The 12,104-nt window shown below is 37.6% G+C and overlaps 1 protein-coding gene across 7 annotated transcripts in view; it reads left to right on the top strand.

The window, feature by feature from the left end:
* The window catches only part of micu3a (mitochondrial calcium uptake family, member 3a), a 46,032-nt gene that overhangs the window by 11,879 nt on the left and 22,049 nt on the right, over nt 1–12,104 (top strand). For all 7 annotated transcript variants that reach the window (XM_061721900.1, XM_061721883.1, XM_061721859.1 and 4 more), the window contains exons 3-7: nt 2,520–2,551; nt 2,910–2,988; nt 5,451–5,498; nt 8,494–8,576; nt 11,300–11,371. In XM_061721900.1, coding sequence (XP_061577884.1) covers nt 2,520–2,551; nt 2,910–2,988; nt 5,451–5,498; nt 8,494–8,576; nt 11,300–11,371 — 314 coding nt within the window. The remainder of the gene's footprint in view (nt 1–2,519; nt 2,552–2,909; nt 2,989–5,450; nt 5,499–8,493; nt 8,577–11,299; nt 11,372–12,104) is intronic.

The following is a 12,104-nucleotide window of genomic DNA, read 5'->3' as shown; positions in this document are numbered from 1 at the left end:
TTCAGGAATTGTTCAAATATTGCTGAACCCCTGAAAACGGAGGTACGTTGCTTAATATGGCTATAATTTATAATTTGCAAATGTCATGTTTTTCATGATCCTCGTGAATTAAAGCTGAAAGTCAACACTTTGGTCACACCTTGATTATTTTATTTCAAATTCCCTGTGGTAGTATAAGAACAAAAAAATACAACATTTATTATTTCCCGGATACTTTTATTTAACCATCTATGTATAAATGTAATGATTACATTTGTACATGTATAAATAAATTCAGAAATATCACCATCAATCATTTTAAATTGGGAGTTAGTCACCTATCCCAACACATTTCTTTTTCTCTGATATGACTGGATAGGTTTTAATGTGTGCAAACCATAATGTGGACACAACATTATGGTGTTATATGCTTAACCATATATTTTGCAACTTAACATTGGTGGATGAAAAATGGGTAGAAAAATATAGAATTGAAGTGAGATTTAGATATTGGACACCATAGGACATGATGTCCACTTTTACACAGACATGGTATATAACACTGACATGCTGACTTAATGAAACTTAAGTAGTACATGTGTAGAGAAAACAGTTAGGAAACAATACTATCTATACAATGTTCAGGCTTTTATTGTGAAGGTGCAACATTTTGTGCTGTGGTCCAGCATAGCTATTTCAAGTTCTATCATGAGGTTGGGTTTTTATCATTTAGGCAGACTTCTGTACAATGTTTTCTGAAAAATGTGTGCGGAACCAGAGGGAGAAGAAAGCAGTGCTAATGCTGGTTTTTCTGACAGCTAAGCTTCATTTGTTCATAGCTACTTGAGCGGAGATGTTGCTTAACTGCATCAGTCGACAGGAAATGGATGAAAACGTTTCAGTATTCTCCAGGTATCACACTCTTGCCAAGAACAGAAGATCCAGAGGATTTTGGTCCTCATCGTTCCAAAGCAAATAAAAGTCTCATTCATGTCTCAAAATGCAAAACATGACCACAAAAAGGATTAATTATATGCATCAAAGTATGTTTTGCTTACAACTTTTACTTTATTTAAACACTGGCCACTTCATTTTAATTTTTTATGTCCCCTTATGATAGATGCTTCCCAGCTCTAACACACCTAATTCAACGTGTTATTACCACACTGGTGCAGGTCCTGAGTTGATAGAGATCGATTCATTTGAATCAGGTGTGTTAAAACTGGGAAGCATCTAAAACAGTGGTCTTCAGCCCTGGTTCTCGAGATCGTGCAGGTCCTGCATGTTAGATTCTAAAACATGCAGAACGGTGGACCTTAAGGACCAGAAGACCCCTGCCTTATGGTAAAAATCCAGTTTGCCCTTGTTATCATGTCTTTAAATTGTTTTTCCTTTTTTCTTTTTTTTTTACACTTTAAATGTCATACCATCAAGAGCACCATGCACATAAAGGTGATGTCTGAGAACCTGTAGGTACCATGTAAATATTGGAGGAATCAAGTATTTGTGAAGTACTAAAGTGCTTTCCACTTATTTGCATGCCCCGCCCTGTGAGGACTCACTGAAATAAGTAGCTGTTTGCAGGTTACAAGTAATACACTTAACGTATTGTTGAAATATAAACATATAACGTGTTAGTATTCTAGCCTACTTTCATTTAATCTTTACTTAATAATTTAGCTTCCTTTTTCTTTTGTTTTGGTTATAATTTAAATAGCTGAGTTATCCCATTCTTACACCTCCCTTCCAACCTGTTTCTCTCTCTCCCAAACAAAAAAAGGATTAGCAAATGCCGAAGGCGAACTTTAAAATGCTACAAAGTTCTGGGTTTAAGAACATCTTTACAGTTTTTTTTTCAGCCCTCTGCCAGTTGTAACAGATTAGCTCCAGCCAGCCAGCCTCAAAGCAGATGGCTTTACAGCTATTGTTTAGTCTGAAGTCAGCGTTAGTCATAAACACACACAGACGCACGTTCCATTTGTTTTTATGTGCCCTCTCCCTCTGATCTGTCCAGCAAATATCTAAACTGGACAATAAACTTCATTTTTTTCCTGGATTAACACTGTTCTAAAAATGTCATTACACATTAAGGTTATATCTGAAAAATGGACATATGATTGGATTGCATGCAAACTGTGTGCACCTTTATGTGTGTTTACGTCTACTCTTATCTTGGTGTCATAGGATACACCCGCTCATATGCTCTCAGCAGCCAGCAACCTCTAATGCCCCCTTTGAAGTTGAATTAGATGAACTTTGTTGAATAAAACTGAGCAAAAGTAGTATGTGCTTTAACGGGGACATTCCACATACTACAAAGGCAAGAGCACATTAGACGGGGCAAATGGGCCGGTGATGATGAGTATATATACAGTGAGTGTGTGTGTGTGTGTGTGTGTATGTGTGTGTGTGTGTTGTGACTGTACATGGAACATTAAGACCCATTTCTAGATCATACAGATGCTATCTGACTGAGCCCACCCAAACTCTCTTCTCCTCTTTCCCTTCTCTCTCTCCTCTTTTGTCTCGTTCCCCGGCAGACAAGAGGCCCTGGAGGTCCCTGACCAAACAGGTGGGAGACACATTTCAAATCCCTCTCTCTCATGCTCCTCTGCATTGCAATCGGACATCTGTTATGTAACATCTGCCAAAAGCTTTATATTCACTGCAAACTTTAGATCCTATTTTACTGAGGTGAATGATTGAAATTAGTATTTTTTTTAAATTGCTTTTTGAAGAGTTGTTAATATAAGCATAGAGCAACTATTAACCGTTATTCAATACAGGATTACAAGATAATTGTAGTTATTATGTCCTGAAAAAGAATAACCTTTCTGTTCGATGTGGCTGTTTCCTTTGCAGTACATCATAATATTGATTGTGATTTTTTTTTTGCCCATTGGTCGTCTGTGTGCCTGTGTGAGCACCAGGAGCTAGAGAAGATCTTGTCAGACACTCCCCCAGTATGGAGAGGATCGTCCAAACTGTTCCGCAACCTGAAAGAACGAGGTCTCACACACACACACACACACACACACACACACACACACACACACACACACACACACACACACACACACACACTCCTGTTTTTTCCTTTTCCTAATTCTCATGCAAGCTAAAAAAACAAACAAGTCTTGACCACAGTAGGACTCTTGTGGTCCACTATTCCACACAATGCTCAAGCTCAAAAACACAATCCAGAAGCTGTTTTTTTTCCTTTGGATTTGCTCACTGTTTAGGTTTGTCTTTCTTTGCAATCACACGTCAAATCTACTTTGTTTGGATTAGAAAGACATCATGGTTTGAGCTTGATAAAGAGTCAATGTCATATAGTATCATGCCATTTTGGATAGCTGTCTTGATTTGACTTGAAGATTTCACATATGGGTTCACAGAAATGCTAAAGATTGTATAATTTTGAAATGTAAATATGATTTATAATAACTTATTGACCAACTGACCCCAATGTTATTTTGGTAGGACAGTCTCCGGAGTTAAGCAGTAAGAGTTGAATAACATGTTTGTGGAATGATGATTGACTATGATTTAGAGCTTTTAGCTTTAATAATGTATCAAATATCTGTTTAAGTTCACAACAACGTATCTGCTATTAAAAATATGTGCTATTATGAGTAAATAAGTAGAAGACTATCTGCATTTATTTCCTAAGCGTTACTAGATTTTTGCGTTGGTTCAGTAATGTGCTTCAACACCTACACGGATTACTTTTCAGTTTGAGATTAAATAGTGAGTGTGAATCAGTGTATCGCTGTAGGTGTCTCTAATCCGAGGTTGGTATCACGCTGTCCCTCCTTGTAGCTAAACAATCTGCTGAAGAAGAAAAAAAAATCTCTCCTCTCCTCTCCTCTCCTCTCCTCTCCTCTCCTCTCCTCTCCTCTCCTCTCCTCTCCTCTCCTCTCCTCTGCACCAAAATAAGGAGGATGAGATGAGGCTACCCTAATTAGGTATTTGCTTCAGGAGTATGTAACAGAGGAATCACACAGTCAGGGACTAAGTCCCCATAGTGATAATTACACTAAAACACACATGACTACTGAGAGATGCTAAATATAGCACACCATGTGTGATACATCCCTCTCTCCTAATCACAGGAATATGTTCATCTTGTACCTTATGTGTGGGTTTGAATGAGTCTGTGGAGTCATGTATCCAGGAAGACTGCCGTCCTCAGTTTAAGAAGCCAGTAAAAAGTTAGGAAGTTGAAAAGACATCATCTAAATAAGTGGAAAGATTTGGACTAATGTGAAAATGGATCAAATAAAAAAAATATAAAAGACAGGCAGAGTAGAGACTTGTGTTTTTATTTATTCATTGCTGATACTTCTACTACTGTCACATCCATCATGCAATATGAAAGTAAACATATTTTTCTGTTGGAGTCAGCTCATTGTGGACAAGTTTATCTATTTATTTAGTTTATCTTTTTATTAAATTGTATTAGAAATGATGTATTCACCAGTGTGAGATCATCATTAAAACTATATAAATCTGTGCATTTACACAACAAACATTAATACCTCAGTAAGCCAAAATGCAGTTTATGATGAAAAAGTTCATTTTTTTTTACTTCTGGTACCTGATTATTGTTAATTTCCTAAGACATACCCTGCATTATGAATAACTTTTATTTAGTATAATTCTTTAAGATTACTGTAATTGAAAAAAATAATAAAATTAAATAAAATGTGTTTGTATTTTATTGTATATTTATTTATACTCGTATTCCACCATCTGGAGCTGAATGTGACCACTCTACATTCATTTGTATGTCGCTGAAAGCTTGGGATTGTAAACATGTAGACTGTATGAGGAAACGTGAGTAGCTTCAGAGTGTATGTTCAGGCCTCCGCAGCGCTCAGGCTACACTGGGAAAAGAGAACTCAGTTCCAAATCAGCTCCTCTACACAAAGCAGCGAGGCATCCGCAAAACACAAGGCTAACACTGGCTCCTACTGGTGTCATGTTCACCTTCCACACACTCATGCATACGTACACACCAATGGGCAGGCAGTCTTCCGTAACACTCAAGCGAGTCACCCTGAACTATCTAAGCAATCAGACAGAAAGCAAGAAAAAGGACAGAGAGCTGAGCTGGAGCTACAAAGATTGTAAATGGGCCTGAGGCAAGGAAGGATCCCCTCCTTGAACATTTTTCAACTGCTTATCCAAACACAGACACACACAGACAGATACACACACAAACTTGTGTCTTTACTCTGGTTACTTAGGGTGTAGAAAAAGAGACGGTGTGTGGCCTAATGATTGTTAGCAGCTCTGCATCTGAGATGTTATCTTCATGAAAGGAAGGATTATGTGTTGTAGTGTAAATGGCTGTGAGTGAAGCCTGAGAGGCCCATGGATTTTGAACATCTGTAAACACTGTGCAGGAGTGTCTTGAATGTGACCTTTTTTCTTTTTTTTACTTTCTGTCTTGATTTCCCCACCAGGCATCATCTCCTACACAGAGTATCTGTTCCTGCTCTGCATCCTGACAAGTGAGCCAGCTCAGTCTTTATACATCCTCCGCTCACCTAACGTCATCATCACTTTGTAAAATGTTTCTCTCCCTTTTTTTTTTTTTTTTTTTTTAATAACTTTTTTTATAAGGTTTTTCAATATTTTTTAAGACAAACAACCCCACATATATCCCACCCTCCCCAGTTCCCACATACAAAGAAGATAATAGCAATAAAACATATGTAAACAAGATATAAAAAAAAAATTAAATTAAATTAAAAAATAAATAAATAAATAAATAAAATTAAAAAAAAGTACACAAATAAAATAACATTAGTAATAATAGGGTTACACCTCCCCCTTTTTTTTTTTAACATCAATCAAATTTTACTTCAGGAATATACTGTTAGCGCTGCGAAGGAAGTTAAAATGTACCCAGAACTTTATGCAGTGTAATTGTAATTTCAACCATCGTTGAAAGTCACATACCATCAGAGACAAAGAAAAATCTTTACTTCTAACTTGTGATTGCATTTAATATTTTGTCATTGAACATTTAAAACATATTTTATTTACATAAATTCACCTCCAACCAGGAATACAAATCAGGACTCAAACAGTATAAACACTCATTCTAGTGATTAACATTATTTATAAACTGAATAAAACAAAAGTTAAATAAATACTTCCTGTATGAGGATGACTTTGGCTCCATCAATGATGATTCATAGAAATTCTGTGGTCTACAACAAAAGTAAACACACTCTTCTAAAAACTGGTCTATTCATTTAATTTGTAAAGCACTAATTGGCAACAAAAGTAATCTCAAGGCACTTTTACACAGAGAGTAAACAGTGCAGGCTATTTAAATAAGTTTATTTCCATTCATCCATTCATTAACATCCGCTTATCCAAGGTCGGGTCGCGGTCTTCCACTGGGCCTCCTCCCGGTTGGACGTGCTCCAAACACCTAGGAAGGCGTTCAGGAGGAATCCTCACCTGATTCAGAACCACATCAACTGGCTCCTCTCGATGTGGAGGAGCAACAACTCTATTCTGAGCACCTCCCACATGACTGAGCTGCTCACCCTAGCTCTAAGGGAGAGCACAGCCACCCTATGAAAGAAGCTCATTTCAGCTGCTTATATTGTTTTGGTCACTACCCACAGCTCCTGACCATAGGTGAGGGTAGGAATGTAGATCAACCAGTAAACAGAAAGCCTTGCCTTTTGGCTTAACTCTCTTCACCACAACAGACCGGTCTGCATTACTGCAGTCGCTGGACCAACTTCAGCCTGTCAATCTCCCGCTCCATTCATCCATCACTCATGAACAAGACCTCGAGATACTTGAACTCCTCCACTTGAGGTAGCACCTTGTTCCTGTTATAATCCAATTAGAATAAAAAATGATGAGGTTAAATGTCAAAATATTTAGTAATGGCCCCAAGTAGACGCCAAGTAGACTTGAAGAGAAGTCTCACAAGACGAGATATGGAGACTTGTATTAAAAAAACACTGTTCAATGGAAACACTGACGCCCTGCAGCGCTACCTTAGTCGCAAATAGGGGTGGGTATTGGGAAGGACCTCACGATACGATACGCATCACGATACTTGAGCCACGATACGATACACATTGCGATATCCCGATTATGCGATATCCTGATTATTATATTCTACATAGTTCACCGAAAAATTTAAAAATGCATTACACATCTTAATCCAAGTTGTACATATGTACATCAGATGATAGTGATGGATCTTAAAATCCGAGTTGCACGTTCATCAGATTATAGTGACAATTCATGGGACAAACTGAGTCAAAACAATGTTTTATTATAACTATACAAGCTAAAGTTACAACTTATTTGTATATGTTTTTCATATTATTTACATCATATGAAATTAACATTAAATTTAGTATGAGGTTGCTTTAATTATGTGGCAAATGATGATAAACACAAGAAAGATGGGTACTAAAACCAAGGACAGGCACAGTGATCAGTCAGTATAGATATAAATCCATAAATAAATAAACCTCTGTCCATTATTTTTCATTTTTTAAGGACAGGCAATTGTGTTATATAAAAAATAAATTATAAAATGAAATAAAACGTGAAATAAAACCTGAGCTCAGTGCAGGGCCCTCCCAGGGTTGGTAGAGAGTGGCAATGCCCAGGACTGTCACTTAGGTAGGAGCACTGGGTGATATAATGGGAAAAAAATCGGGGATTAAAAAAATAATCACTATTCAAATTTTGAATATCGATATTGAATCAGCTGGAAAAGTATCGCGATATATTGCCATATCGATATTTTTGCCCACCCCTAGTCGCAAATACAGAGACTTGAGCTTCTTTTCTGCAAAAGTGTGATGGAAATGAGACTTGTGAGCAATGATACGATTCGTGAGAGCTGTACTGGGCTCCCTCCTAAAATCTGAGCATAGCTAGAGCACTACATGAATAATCTTACTTTAGCGGAATGTCAAATCTCTTAAATAGCAAGTGTGAGGGAGACATCAAGCATGACATCAAGATCTATAGATGAGATATGGGCTCAGGTCTGCATGAATCCTGTCTAATAACCAAAGTGAAAGCACAATCCCAGGAGGGGGAGTGATGATGTGGACTATAGACCCTATATTAAAATATGAAAAAGATTTGAATCTCAGCAGTGAAAAGTGAACTGTGTTACCTGTATTTCCAAAGAAATCTAAAGTGTCAGCTTTTGATTTTTCATAAATACAAATAATCTAATAATTATCTTAGATAAAATTCTATTCTTGACAGATGCAGTGAGAGAAAAAGTTATATTGAAGGTAATGTAGGATTATAGATTGTGCTGATCATTGAGGATAGAAATCTGCATTTTAATTCTAATTAACAATTCCTAAAGGTTAATTCTGTCACACCTTCCCTCCCCTCAATGCCATGTGCCAATTTTTTCCTTGCTATTTATGGCTTTAAAATTACCTTTTGATAAACACATGCACACTCTCACACCGTATGTGTTCTCCTATCTGTTTCCAGAGCCTCATGCTGGCTTCAAGATTGCTTTCAATATGTTTGATGCAGACGGCAACCAGATGGTGGACAAGAGGGAGTTCTTGGTGGTGAGTTGCTGGTACTGAGAGGTACACACATGAATTTGCACATTAACGGTAACAGCCCCTTCAGCTGCTATCATAGTGTAAGATGTATTGGAGGATATTGAACATACCGAAAGCCACCATGAGGTGATTACATGCGATGAGACATGAGATCAAAGCTTCCGTTCTAAAACTGTAATCATCCTAGTTTTGGTTTTAAGGTTTGAGATCTTAGAGCCTACACACATTATTGCTTTGTCTTTATTAAAGTCAAGGGCAGAACCTTATGATATTCAAAATTTGGAAATTTGAAGAGCTGATATTAAATGCTTTAGCTCAACTCAACTCAGCACAACGTTCTGTATGAAGTCCTTTACAAAGCTCAAAATGAAGTAGGCGTTTACTCATGCATGTGTCATGCCCAACTATGATATATTAAAATCTTAGAAAAGGTTAGAAATGCTTTCTCTTGTCCATCATTTATCTCAAAATGCAAACATGTGACTCTGACATGGTATTCCTAATGATAAATAGGCTAAATGTACTTAGATGAACCTTTTTATTTAAAGGGCTTACATTATGAAAACATCAATTTCACTGTGCTTGAAAGCTTATATTTGGAGGACTAAATTGAATATCAACTTAAAAACCCATAAAACAACCCTGCCACTTACTTTCGGGGTAGTGAAGTCCGAAGTAATGTCGTTGCATCAGGGGTTCAGATTTACAGGAAACTGTAACATCTCAGATAAAAGTAGAATAAATGTGATTCCCCATCTTTATCTTTACCGAATTTCATATCATCCCACATTATCTGTACCTTGGCAATGGATAGGACACTACTGCCACACCCCAGATGGGTGTGGAATGATATCTGACTCCACATCAGATATCATCAGATACCACATCCAGGACAATGACCCACAACATACAACTAAGAACACCCAAGAATGGCTAAGAATAAAACATTAGACTATTCCGAAGTGGCTTTCTATGAGTCCTGATCTGAATCCTATTGAACATGTTGTGGGAAAAAGCTGAGACTGCTGGAGCAGTTAGTTCATGATGAGAAGACCAAAATATCTGTCTGCAGGTGCAGGAAGTTCATTGAAAGTTACAGAAATCGGTTGATTAAAGGAGCTTGAGGCTCCTTTTAAGAAATGAGACTCTCTAGCGCCACCCTTCACCACGACGGCCGTTGGGGGTACTGCAGCCAACAGTGAAGCCGGCACGGGAGAACGGGGAGAACGCACATGCAGCGTCATGTGACGTCACATCCGCAGCCCAGCGCGGGAAATTTGGGACCGAATTGCAGCACATTTTGCAGCACACTGCCTGTTCCAGGCAAAGGAGAGATACACTAGAGGGCTCATTCTTTTGGGTTTGGAACGCTTCATCTGACATTATTACTAGAAAACTTAAAATGTATACAGATTTTTTTCATATATCTTGCCACAATCTGGCCTCAAGCTCCTTTAAAGTGATGTTGTGGAACAAAATATTGAGCTTAGGCCCCCATCATTGTTGTCCAGGTCAGTTTTATCAGTTAGTTTTTTTCATTACTTTATTGAACCAAAATCAGAAAATTGTATCAACCTTTGTGAAGTGGGGAAAAATATGAAAATGTCCTCTTTAATATCCATTTTTTTTTAATACTTGAACCATCTAAATTGAATTCAGTCTGTTTTATTAAAGAGATATAGTGTTAATATGTGATTTTCTTTCCAAATGAATGATTCTTTATTAATACCCATGGAGAAATTACAATAGAGAATATGTCAGTAAAGAAATGGCCAAATATGTTTTGCTCATTGCGTAGTTATGCTACAAAATTGAAAAAGGTTTGACTCCTCGAAACAGTCAGTATTATTGCCATTTTAAAGAGCCATTGCAGAAGGGTATGCCGTTTTGGCACTGGCAACCTTTATTGAAAGTGTGTAGCGACAGGACAAAGGGCGGAGAAAAGGAGGATAACATGCAGCAAAGGGTCACAGGCCAGGACTCAGACTAGCCTCTGTATATGAGGAGAGGACCGAGCTCTCTAGCTCTCTGGATGAGCTATCCAATGCTGCAGGTTTGTGGGTTTCTTGAGGGATTCACACTACTTTCTCTTTCGGGTGGAACAGGTTTACAACTGAAAACACTGCTGCAGGCAGGAAGGGATGAGCATCCGTGTAGCAGTTCAGGGGAGAGGGTTGGCACATCATCAGGAGGGAGTGGTAACAGCTTTAAATCCTGTGAGAGAAGGCAGGTGTTGTACTGAAGAAAGTCCCCCACGTTCAGTGTTTGGCAGTAGAGGCTTTATTCCCTAAACTATCCAAACCAGTGGCATTAAAAATTAGGTGAAGGGAATTATTTTACTTAAATAAATCACATTGTCCATCACAATTTCTGTCTTTGGGTTACAGCACTGAAAATGTCTTCAGATTTCCCTAAGAGTTTGTTGCTGTTTGATTTAGTGCTGCAAGTTCATGCAAACAAACCACCACAGGACATAAACTTGCATTCAGTATGGATCTTTACTTTAATACCTGTGAAAATAAAGGATTAATTCACATTTGGAAACCAAAACTAATCATGTTGCCAGAGGACCGGGACTCAAATTACATCATAATCTTTGCATGAAAGCGCAAATGAGCTTTTGAACTCGGAGATTGTTTGTGCAGGTCAGTGTTGAGGCTTTCAACAGCACTTTAAGATATAACTTTGATTTCTTAATGAGATTCTCATCCTTTCTATCAATGCAGCTTCAGGAGATCTTCAGGAAGAAAAATGAGAAGAGAGGAAGGAAAGGAGATGCTGAGAAGTCAGCACAGTTGGTAAGAAAGATAGATATATAGACTTTTTAAAAAACCGAGAACAAAGGTGTATGTGGTTGCCTCATAACCGGGAAAGAAAATATTCTTAATGGACTGATAATGCTGCTTTTTTGTAACATTAAAAAAAACTATAACTGAGATGGGATGCCACAACACCTCATTTTAAAGATATGAGTTGTTTCAAACTGTACATGTGGTTGTGTTCAAAGTGACACGTCATCACCCAAGTTAGTTGTCATCCATAGATAAGCAAGTATGAAACTAGTTTTGACTGACTAGTTTTGAGTGCATGCTGCCTCATGGATACTGGTTTTGACAATGTGGTAACTCCTCCGTTGTTAGCGTTACAGTGATCCCTACTTTGTATTTGTCATATATTTGATATGCTTTCAAAATGTGTCTTTCTAAGCACGTCTGTGATTGACATTTACAAGCAATTGATCACTTTGCATTACTACACTGCTTGTGCCAGTCATGTGTGCAGCTGCAGGCAGGTATCAGCCATTTCATAATCTTTTCATGCTTCTGACAAATTAGAAGTGGATTTATATACGTTTATCACAGAATCTTTTGTATACTGTTTAACTCAAGCAACGCTTTTAGCTTCAAATGAAGGTTTTACTATTTTACATACATCATAGTTATTATTAAAATGTGTATATACTCTCAACATCTTACTAATCCTTATAGTTGAGTCTTATAGCAGTGTTGTAAAAGGTTGACAGTCATAGCA

This window comes from Cololabis saira, chromosome 1 (genome assembly GCF_033807715.1).
Source record: "Cololabis saira isolate AMF1-May2022 chromosome 1, fColSai1.1, whole genome shotgun sequence".
Lineage (NCBI taxonomy): Eukaryota > Metazoa > Chordata > Actinopteri > Beloniformes > Belonidae > Cololabis > Cololabis saira.
This window is presented reverse-complemented; position numbering and strand designations above follow the sequence as displayed.